Source organism: Mytilus californianus, unplaced genomic scaffold, assembly GCF_021869535.1.
Source record: "Mytilus californianus isolate M0D057914Y unplaced genomic scaffold, xbMytCali1.0.p SCAF_3, whole genome shotgun sequence".
Lineage (NCBI taxonomy): Eukaryota > Metazoa > Mollusca > Bivalvia > Mytilida > Mytilidae > Mytilus > Mytilus californianus.
In genome coordinates this window covers 63117995-63130020 of record NW_026262679.1, presented here as the reverse complement: position 1 = coordinate 63130020, position 12026 = coordinate 63117995, and the positions used below count along the sequence as shown (strand labels likewise).

The 12026-nt window shown below is 33.7% G+C and overlaps 1 protein-coding gene across 1 annotated transcript in view; it reads right to left on the bottom strand.

Moving 5' to 3' along the window:
* Window positions 1-4994: 4994 nt before the first annotated feature.
* LOC127733170 (uncharacterized) overlaps window positions 4995-12026 on the bottom strand; it is a 29041-nt gene continuing 22009 nt past the window's right edge. Inside the window, exons 6-8 of the mRNA XM_052242521.1 lie at window positions 11705-11775; window positions 9397-9455; window positions 4995-6499 (exon numbers count right to left, since the gene is read on the bottom strand). Coding sequence (XP_052098481.1) covers window positions 6375-6499; window positions 9397-9455; window positions 11705-11775 — 255 coding nt within the window. The 3' untranslated portion in view covers window positions 4995-6374. The remainder of the gene's footprint in view (window positions 6500-9396; window positions 9456-11704; window positions 11776-12026) is intronic.

The window sequence follows — 12026 nt, the reverse complement described above, 5'->3', positions numbered from 1 at the left end:
ATGCAGTGGGACATTATCGCTGCTGGTGACTGTCAGACCTAAAGGGAACCAATCCCCTGTATTTAAGGTTTAAGTACTGGTATGCAGTGTGACATTATCACTGCTGGAGACTGTCAGATTTAAAGGAAACCAATCCTCTGTATTACATGTTTAAGTATTGGTATGCAGTGGGACATTATCACTGCTGGAGACTGTCAAACCTATTAAAAGGGAATCAATCCTCTGTATTACATGTTTAAGTACTGGTATGCAGCGGGACATTATCACTGCTGGAGACTGTCAGACCTAAAGGGAACCAATCCCCTGTATTACACGTTTAGGTACTGGTATGCATTGGGACATTATAACTGCTGGAGACTGTCAGACCTAAAGGGAACCAATCCCCTGTATTACATGTTTAAGTACTGGTATGCAGTTAGATATTAACACTGCTGGAGACTGTCAAACCTTAGGAGTACAAGTTCCCTGTATTACATGTTTAAGTACTGGTATGCAGTGGGACATTTTCACTGCTGGAGACTGTCAGACCTAAAGGGAACCAATACCCTGTATTACATGTTTAAGTACTGGTATGCAATGGGACATTATCACTGCTGGAGACTGTCAGACCTAAGGAGTACAAATCCCCTGTATCACATGTTTAAGTACTGGTATGCAGTGGGACATTATTACTGCTGGATACTGTCAGACCTAACGGGAACCAATCCCCTGTATTTAAGGTTTAAGTACTGGTATGCAGTGTGACATTATCACTGCTGGAGACTGTCAGATTTAAAGGAAACCAATCCTCTGTATTACATGTTTAACTATTGGTATGCAGTGGGACATTATCACTGCTGGAGACTGTCAAACCTAAAGGTAACCAATCCTCTGTATTACATGTTTAAGTACTGATATGAAGTTGGACATTATCACTAATGGAGACTGTCAGACCTAAAGGGAACCAATGCCCTGTATTACATGTTTAAGTATTGGTATGCAGTTGGACATTATCACTGCTGGAGACAGTCAGACCTAAGGAGTACAAATCCCCTGTATCACATGTTTAAGTACTGGCATGCAGTGGGACATTATTACTGCTGGAGACTGTCAGACCTAAAGGGAACCAATCCCCTGTATTACACGTTTAGGTACTGGTATGCATTGGGACATTATAACTGTTGGAGACTGTCAGACCTAAAGGGAACCAATCCCCTGTATTACATGTTTAAGTACTGGTATGCAGTTGGACATTATCACTGCTGGAGACTGTCAAACCTTAGGAGTACAAGTTCCCTGTATTACATGTTTAAGTACTGGTATGCAGTGGGACATTATCACTGCTGGAGACTGTCAGACCTAAAGGGAACCAATACCCTGTATTACATGTTTAAGTACTGGTATGCAATGGGACATTATCACTGCTGGAGACTGTCAGACCTAAGGAGTACAAATCCCCTGTATCACATGTTTAAGTACTGGTATGCAGTGGGACATTATTACTGCTGGATACTGTCAGACCTAACGGGAACCAATCCCCTGTATTTAAGGTTTAAGTACTGGTATGCAGTGTGACATTATCACTGCTGGAGACTGTCAGATTTAAAGGAAACCAATCCTCTGTATTACATGTTTAAGTATTGGTATGCAGTGGGACATTATCACTGCTGGAGACTGTCAAACCTAAAGGTAACCAATCCTCTGTATTACATGTTTAAGTACTGATATGAAGTTGGACATTATCACTAATGGAGACTGTCAGACCTAAAGGGAACCAATGCCCTGTATTACATGTTTAAGTACTGGCATGCAGTGGGACATTATTACTGCTGGAGACTGTCAGACCTAAGGAGTACAAATCCCATGTGTTACATGTTTTAGTACTGGTATGGTTTGATGACTCAATTTTTATTCTCTATGAAACAGGACTTCACTGTAATTATGATTACATCTTCTTCAGGGAAAACATTGGACATTGTGTAAAAAACAATCAGCTCCCAAATATTTATGCATTTTTCTTTGCAACCTTTTGATCTGGTGCCTTCCTGACGAAGATTATTCCAGAAGCATTGTCATGTCCATTTAAATTTTTATCATATAGTCTGTAAGTTAAAAACTATTTTGTAGGGTACCATGGTTCCAATGGTGTTTATATTCATAGATAAGTTTAAGCTGGAGATCATTGTGTATTACTTTTTTAGGTCACCTGGCCCATAGGTTCATGTGACCTATTGCAATAACTTCGCATCAGTTGTCAAGTCTGCTTTCATCAACTTTTTCAAAGATCTTCTCTAAAACTACTGAGCCAATTTCTACAAAATCTAGATTGAAAGAACCTTAGGGTATCCAGTATTAAGTGTGTATTTCATTGCAGTCAGTCAACAAACATCCTTTAAATAAAATTATTTTAAAAGGTTAGCAATTCAACACTTATTAATTAGATCTTTGAATATTGTATTTACTGTTGTAAATATTGATTTTTCTTTCAGTAAATTAAAACCATACTAAATAGTATTGTTATATACATACAGTACTACAATCTGTTAATACCTTTATTTTGGCATTGCACAAGGTCATGTTTTTCTCTGACAGTTAATGACATCTTAATGCTAAATCCATTGGATTTTGGATGTGTATCACTGTAATGATTGATATTTTAGTCTTAGATGCATGATTTCTGTTTTTAGTTGTTATTGGCCTTGAACTAGCTATCAGTAACTGTGAGTACTCTCAGATCTGTTCTTTGTGCCTTTTTTCTTATTAGGGATGTATAAATACTCTGCCATGCCCGTTCTGTGTTTTTGTTAGATGTTTTTCTGCTTTGTATCGATCTGATGAGTTAAGCCATTTTCAACTGATTTTTATAGTTTGTTCTTAATATGTAAATTGTGCTGTAACGCCACTGTTCCAGGTTAGGGGGAGGGTTGAGCACTCACAAACATGTTGAACCTTGCCCCATTCTCTAGCCTGTCCCAAGTCTGGAGCCAGAAGTTCAGTGGTTGTCGTTTGTTTATGTCCGTCATATTTGTTTTTCATAAATTGTTTTGTTATAAATTAGGCCATAAGTTTTCTCAATTGAATTGTTTCATATTTTTCATATCAGGGCCTTTTATAGCCGACTATACGGTTTGGGGTTTTCCCTCCTTGTTGAAGACTGTACGGTTGCCTATAATTGCTTTCATCCACTTCATTTGAACTTTGGTGGATAGTTGTCCCATTGGCAATCATACCACATCTCCTTATTTTTATATTGCTACTATGCATAAAATAAAACACAAGCTCACTGCTCCAATGCTCCACTGAACTTCAATTTTTTTAAGTTCTCCGATCTGAACTTGTCATAACAACTCATCCAACATAGGTTATTGTAGCTACATGATACTTAGTACATTGTTAGATACTTATATGCACATGTGGGTACTATATTACATCTCACTGAGTTTTTCTAAGGTTATGGCTCATTGGCAAATTTTGACCTGTCCAGCTCTTACATTGTTTTTTCTCAACTCCTCAAGTATGGTTTATTATATCTACATGAAACTTAGTATGTTTTTAGATCCTGATATGCAAATATGCATGCTTGTAGGATGTATATGTACATGCATCGTGACTTCATAGAATAAAACACTAGAAAAACATCCTAATCTATATTATCAACTTCTTTGATTCTTTGTATTTCAGTCACTAAAATACTTAAACGTTTATCTAGGATGCAGGGAGTACTGTAAATTCAGAAATTATTACAAGGTTTTTATTATTGCTAATAATCTGAAGGTGTGAGAATCGCAATAATAAGAACTCACATTCAGATATCTGAATGCATATTTTCCTAAAATCACAATAATCAATCTCGCATTTATGTCCATTCTTCAAAAGTCACAAAATTAAATGCACACAATAATTTTAGAATTTACACTTAATGGACAGTTTTAGAAATTATTGTTTTTTCCCTCCTGAATATGCACGAATTAACTTCTACTGAATGTTATGTAAGTCAAGCAATAATCTTTCAATTATTCTTTGTTCTTGAAACAATACCATTTTTTAATATAACCCAGATAAGTAGTTACAAAAATATTCTATTGCTCCTCTAAAATTCTTTATTTCTAGCATAAAGAATGAAAAAACCTTCAAAAATAATTTGAGCAATATGAGCCATTGCCATCACTTTGCATACATTGTCATAAACTTTACAATAAATCTTCTCGAACTACTGAGCCTATTTGCACTAAACACTGTAGGTTGTCTAGTTTAAAACTCATGTGAATTTCCAACATACTTGATCCATTTTTACCCTATTGAAGGCCTATCTATACTACAAGTTCATTTTATCAATCTTTCAGAATTTATTGGTGTCCAGTACGCTATTGCCACCATCTTTTGGACAGTCTTCTGTGAATTATCAAATCTGTTAAAAATGTTCACCCTAAAATCAACAATTCTAGTTAACCAAAGTTTGGTTAGTATCTTCAGCAGAAGTTTGCAAAATTTGTTTGAATAAATAGCAGATGTGGGGTATTCATCAATGAGACAGTAACCCAATGATAACTGAAAGTGGTGTAGTTTCCCATAGGCGGATCCAGGGGGGGGGGGGGGGGGGGGGCCCTTTTGTGGGAAAAATTTGGTTGATTATATAGGGAATCACTGAAGCATGACTGGAGCAGGCCCCCCCTTAGGTCAGTCAGCAGGCCTCCCCTTAGGAAAAGTTCTGGATCCGCCACTGTTCCCATTATCTCAATAAGTTTCATTCCTTGATTCAAATAGATACAACAATTCTGTACGACCCTAATAGAAAAGGAAAATTTATTATCCACTTTTTCAAGCCTATATACAAAATTTTTTTAAAGTCTGGTCCTTTTTACTTAAATCTATTGATTAAACAAAAATCAGTTCTCAAAATCAAACATTTTTCAACAAAAACAAATGTTTCCTTTAAGAATAACACCAAACAAAGAACTCATCAAATATATTCTTAATTCAATCATAAGTATTACTAAACTCAAAGAAGACATGTAAATGAAGACATTGATAGACAGATGAAGACATGGATAGATGCATGGAATGGAGATATTCGCCTCAGGGTTGTACAAGGGAGGGAATAATAAGAGATGAGATATTGTATCTATTAAATGCGGGCCAGAAGCTTTTAGGAGCTACTAGGGCCAAGTGAGCAACAAATAAATGGAGAATGTGTCTATAGGCCACAGATGCCCCCGCTTGTAAATATGCATTAGTCAACTTCCACATACAGATGCAGGATTCATGTAGTTAAGACTGTTTTGTGATTATAAGCATTGTGTAAAAGTTTCATAACATTTGGTTGAGGCAAACTTAAGTTAGAGAACAGAAACTACAGATTTAGCAATTTTTATGTTTATAAAGGGGCATAACTCATGAACTGTAAAAGTGACTCCACCCAAATTCGAACTTGATCTGTGTTTTGTGGTAATAAGCATTGTGTATAAGTTTCATAACATTTGGTTGAGGCAAACTAAAGTAAGAGAACAGAAACAACAGATTTAGCAATTTTTGTTTATAAAGGGGCACAACTCATGAACAGTAAAAGTGACACCACCCAATTTCGAACTTGATCTGTGTTTTGTGGTAATTAGCATTGTGTATAAGTTTCATAACATTTGGTTGAGGTAAACTAAAGTAATGGAACGGAAACGACAGAATTAGCAATTTTTATGTTTATAAAGGGGCATAACTCATGAACGGTAATAGTTACGCCACCTAATTTCGATCTAGATCTGTGTTTTGTGGTAATAAGCATTGTGTATAAGTTTCATAACATTTGGTTGAGGCAAACTAAAGTTAGAGAATGGAAACGACAGATTTAGCACTTTTTATGTTAATAAAGGGGCATAACTCATGAACGGTAAACACTTTCCAACTTGATCTGTGTTTTGTGGTAATATGCATTGTGTATAAGTTTTATAATATTTGGTTGAGTCAAACTAAAGTTAGAGAACGGAAACCAATTTTTGGGGACGGACGGACATGGGTAACACTTAATGCCCACGAAGCCGAGCGGTGGGGGCATTAAAATTATTTAATTTTTTTTACTGTGTAAAATCTTTATTACAATGGAATCTTTTTAAAATTACTTTCCATCCAATTTCGTTACAGATTACATGTCTTATCTAAAACAAATTAATGTATCAAAGTCACATACTGGTAATCATATTACTTGCTTCTTGGGTATGGTATGAAAAATTCATGCAAATTTAAACAAAGAAGAATACTATTACTGTCTGTCTTTGTAAAACATGTATACAAATGTTCCTTCATCGATAAGTAATTCACATAAAAAATTTCTGTCGAAATTACAAAATATCACAGTCTGTTTATTTTGGATTTCAGATGTTTCCAATTATTTGTCAAATGATTCATCAGCTCTTTCCCATTTTATATCTTTGTCTTGCAGATCCCACTCCACCTTTCCTGTGAGGTTTTTTATCTGTCTGTTTAGTCTCTGTACCTGATTGTTCTGGTAAGTCGTCCTCCCCATTCATTGCTGTAAAATATGTACACTAGATACTATAAAGGGGCAATCTGATTTCATATCCTTATTTCTGATTGAATTTAACATTTTAACTATAAATGCTAACAATATTAAGGTTTCACTTCACCTTCCCAGAATCTTAAACATTCTTGAAAATATTTTCAAAAGCATAAATATTTATGGTTAATAATATCATTTTCCATGTCAGAACTATTCTTGAAAATTTTGGTTCAGATTGGCCAACTTGTTTCAATCAATGGCACAGATGAAAATGTGATATAACAAAGGATTCTATATTTGAACATATGTACCATCATTCCTGTCACATAATGAAAATGTTAGATCATTTTTCTTCAGCTGGCTTTTTTATTTCAAGAGAGAAGAACTTGATTACCACTGCCACATGTTCATGTGTCTATCCAAGGAAGAAATCTCCCCGTGAACCTTACATTATAACTTGATTACCACTGCCACATGTTCATCCAAGGAAGAAATCTCCTTGTGAACCTTACATTATAACTTGATTACCACTGCCACATGTTCATGTGTCTATCCAAGGAAGAAATCTCCCCGTGAACCTTACATTATAACTTGATTACCCCTGCCACATGTTCATGTGTCTATCCAAGGAATAGAAATCTCCTCATGAACCTTACATAATAACTTGATTACCACTGCCACATGTTCATCCAAGGAAGAAATCTCCTTGTGAACCTTACATTATAACTTGATTACCACTGCCACATGTTCATGTGTCTATCCAAGGAAGAAATCTCCCCGTGAACCTTACATTATAACTTGATTACCCCTGCCACATGTTCATGTGTCTATCCAAGGAATAGAAATCTCCCCGTGAACCTTACATTATAACTTGATTACCACTGCTACATGTTCATGTGTCTATCCAAGGAATAGAAATCTCCCCGTGAACCTTACATTATAACTTGATTACCACTGCCACATGTTCATCCAAGGAAGAAATCTCCTTGTGAACCTTACATTATAACTTGATTACCACTGCCACATGTTCATCCAAGGAAGAAATCTCCTTGTGAACCTTACATTATAACTTGATTACCACTTCCACATGTTCATCCAAGGAAGAAATCTCCTTGTGAACCTTACATTATAACTTGATTACCACTGCTACATGTTCATGTGTCTATCCAAGGAAGAAATCTCCCCGTGAACCTTACATTATAACTTGATTACCCCTGCCACATGTTCATGTGTCTATCCAAGGAATAGAAATCTCCTCATGAACCTTACATTATAACTTGATTACCACTGCCACATGTTCATGTGTCTATCCAAGGAATAGAAATCTCCCCGTGAACCTTACATTATAACTTGATTACCACTGCTACATGTTCATGTGTCTATCCAAGGAATAGAAATCTCCTCAGTGGTTTATTTTTGTGGTATTTTTCTAATGCTTTTGTCATTTACTATACTTAGTATAGGAGGGAGATCTTAAAAAGTCTCCATTTAAATTTATTCACAACTTTTCTAGTCTCATAACAATTTACAGTTTGACAAATTGTATAGACATTTTGTATTTTGTTGAAGACTTCATGTTGACCTCTAAAAGTTGTTGGTTGGTGTCACATTAATGTTTACACAAAATGTATTTTATTAAAATTTGTAAAACGTTTTTTAAATACTGATCAAAGCAAAGCAGAGTTATTGCACAATGTTTCTAGATATATAAAAAACTGTATTCTATAATGCATTCTGTATCAATTTACAGAACTTAAAAGAACTATCATCTGACAAAATATTACTGACAATAACTTTCATATTTAGAAAAAAATATGACCAATCTGATTGAAATACAAAACCTTCTTACAGGATCTGACAATGTTCCATTCATTTTTTTTCATTTTGAAGATATGAATCATCACAATAAAAACTGAGTATCGAAATGTGTGTATTATGAGATCATTGTAAGTGAAGTGTGGAAACAGGATCTTACTGTAGTCATATCATAACATATACTTCTTTACTGTGGATTCATTTATTTTCGTGGGTACCAATTTTCGTGGATTGAGAAAAACTTGCATTTTCGTGGATATTGGATTTTAGTGGTTTTCCCAAAGTCTAAAGTTAATCATACATCAAATTTGCCATTCGTTGAACATTTAAATTCGTGGTTTCCCTGTACCCATGAAATCCACGAAAACTTGTATCCAACGAATAATAATGAATCCACAGTATCCTATTTTATATACTGTACAATCAATTCATATTTCTTTTATCCTGTTTTATATACTGTACAGTCAATTCATGTTTCTTTTATCCTGTTTTATATACTGTACAGTCAATTCATGTTTCTTTTCTCCTGTTTTGTATACTGTACAGTCAATTCATGTTTCTTTTATCCTGTTTTATATACTGTACAGTCAATTCATGTTTCTTTTCTCCTGTTTTGTATACTGTACAGTCAATTCGTGTTTCTTTTCTCCTGTTTTATATACTGTACAGTCAATTCATGTTTCTTTTATCCTGTTTTATATACTGTACAGTCAATTCATGTTTATTTTCTCCTGTTTATATACTGTACAGTCAATTCATGATTCTTTTCTCCTGTTTTATATACTGTACAGTCAATTCATGTTTCTTTTCTCCTGTTTTATATACTGTACAGTCAATTCATGTTTCTTTTCTCCTATTTTATATACTGTACAGTCAATTCATGTTTCTTTTCTCCTGTTTTATATACTGTACAGTCAATTCATGTTTCTTACAATTTCTTTCTATTTAGTCAAATGAACATGAAGGCTGTACAGTGACCTTTAGTTGTTTACTTCTTCATCATTTAGTCTCTGGTGGAGAGTTTCTCATTGGCAATCATACCACATCTTCTTTTTATATTGTACTATTCAGTAAAGTGTAATGGATTAAATTACCTTTCATTAAATCTACTGGCTCTTCCAAAAGAGAACTCTGCTGACTTTCAATAACAAACCTACAATATTATAAATTCTTATGATATTTGCAAAAACAGAACTTCAAAAGTTTACCAATGTTTGCACAATGTTTAGGTAGATGGATTCTAAATGTCAATGATGCTTCATCTGATTAAACTGAAAGCTGGCTTCATCACTCGTTTATGTTATAAATATATATATAGTTACTGAAACAGCAGTAGATTATCCTCACAATAATAATGTACCAGTGTTCTTAACGCACAAATGATACTCCAGGACAATCATATGCATTTTCAAAATAAATCAACTTCAAAATGTATATGAGAAATTCTGTACACATTTACTTATTAATATACTTTGAACTGATATTAAAATAAATGCATTGTCCCTTTATTTATAGACCTGACAATACAAAAATTAATGGTGAAACATATGTGAGGATAAGCAGTAAATAAGCTAATTTGATCGACTGCATATATTGTTTGTTTGCTGATCTGATGACTTCCTTTTTTTATATGTTTTAAGGGCTTTTAAAGGAAAAACATTATGCTAGAAAACTAAAATGTCACTTGCACAATTTTTTGTATATACATGTAATTAATACTGATGCAAACAAAGCAACACATGTTATTTGAGTGTCAATTTTTTGTATAAAATGACACCAAGAATTAAGTCAGGATGTAGATATTAAGTCCCATTAAAATCTATGCACTGTCTTTTTTATGTATTTTGTCAGCCATTTCAAAAATGGCGGCTGACTGGTAATTTTTGACATTTGAAATCAATTTATCATAGCTTCAATATAATTTTTGTTAAAATCCTACCATACAAAAAATATTTTTCAAATTTGTGATTTTTAACAAAAACTAACTTTTTATTGCAAATTTGACTCTGGGAACAGTTACAAATTGAAATAGCATATCATACCTTTATAAAAACAATTCTGTGCAAAAATGTCTGTCTGTTATGATATAACTATGTTGAAACTGACAATACTTACAGGGCCTAATCTAGGATTTTGAAGAGGGAGAAGTGACTTCTCCTTCCATGAGAGAGAAGGGAGAAGTGGTCAACTTCTTGGAGAAGTGAGATTCCATTACCATTTCGGTAGCATCATGTTTTCAAGCTTATTACTAAGGAAATTGTTTTATATTCAATAAAAGATGTACTTGCAGTTTTTTCATGTTATTGTACACAATGTATATATAGAAAGTTCTTAATAAAAAGGTTTAAACAATATATAGTTGTTATTTATTTATTGATACCATAATGTGTTCTAAATAAAATTTGTTGATTGGGACATGAGGGAGTAGCCTAGTAATATTATCAAGATTATGATGCATTAAATTCATGTGCATCTGCCTCAATTTATTTTTAAAACTCCAGAAAAATATGATGAATTTCACATGACTGGGAATTTAATTTATATCACTACTTGACATTGTTTTGTAAAACATTATTGAATGTCCAGGACATTTATGTTAGTTGTAGTAAATTGAGATTATCGTTAAAGATTGTAAGTCTATAAATGAAAATATCTTTTAATCTCAAGTTAATTATCCGATAAAGAGCTAATTTCGATCATTTTTTTAAAAATGTCATCCATATCAACGAAGTGGTCATGAGAAAAAATCCACTGCTGATCACAATCTCGAGTGTCGTACGTTTGCAATCACATTATCCATCAGCTGTCTTTCTACCTTTTATATTTCAATTTTTATTCAATGAATATAATAAATCTACCGTTAATTCCCACCCTTTACCAACCGAATAGTAAAATTGATCGACTTGTGTAGGTAATAAAAATAAAACAAATCAGCTGAGTGATTACGCAACATCCTCAGATGAAAATCATCGTAAAACGTTAACTTAAACAGACGGTCAGTTTTCCGTTTTAACAGTTTTGAAAGTTATATCCGAGGATGTTCAAAGTCGCCGTTGTATTTATTTAATTTGATCGTTTACAGTATTAGTCCTGGGTCGTTTCGAAAATCTCGATTTTCCTTGTCAGCCGCCATTTTTTTTTACCTGTGAGACTCGTCAATCACAAGTTGTCTCCCTTTTACCGATTTTGATAGCGATTTGACTTCGCTATGAAGTCAGTCGGCCGGCGAGATTTAGCGATTTCCAAAATTCTTTGGCGACTTAAATCGTCATTTCGCCGGCAAGATTATGGCCTGACTTACCTTAAATGGTCATTTTATACATAGCTATGGACAAATTAGATAAGAGCAAATAAATAATTTTATTGATTCATCTTTCATTCATGCTATAATACAAGACTTACCTATATGTTTTTAAAACAAGGAGTCCCATTCCTCCAAACACTATAATTAAAAGAATCTGCAGTACTGTGTTCTAAAATGTATTAAAATGTTTGTTAATATTTGTTCACTAACATAAACGGAAAACATAAAAATATATGTGGAGTGGAATGCAACTAAAATGAATTTTTTTCTAGATTTAAAATTTTAAACACTACCTTCTTTAACTACTGTATGAACAAATGACATAAATGAATAAGTTTTTTTTAAGAAACAACACAATCAATTTCAAAACACCATTTTAAAGAAAGATGTCCCTTCAAAAACACAGTGGATTCAGGGACA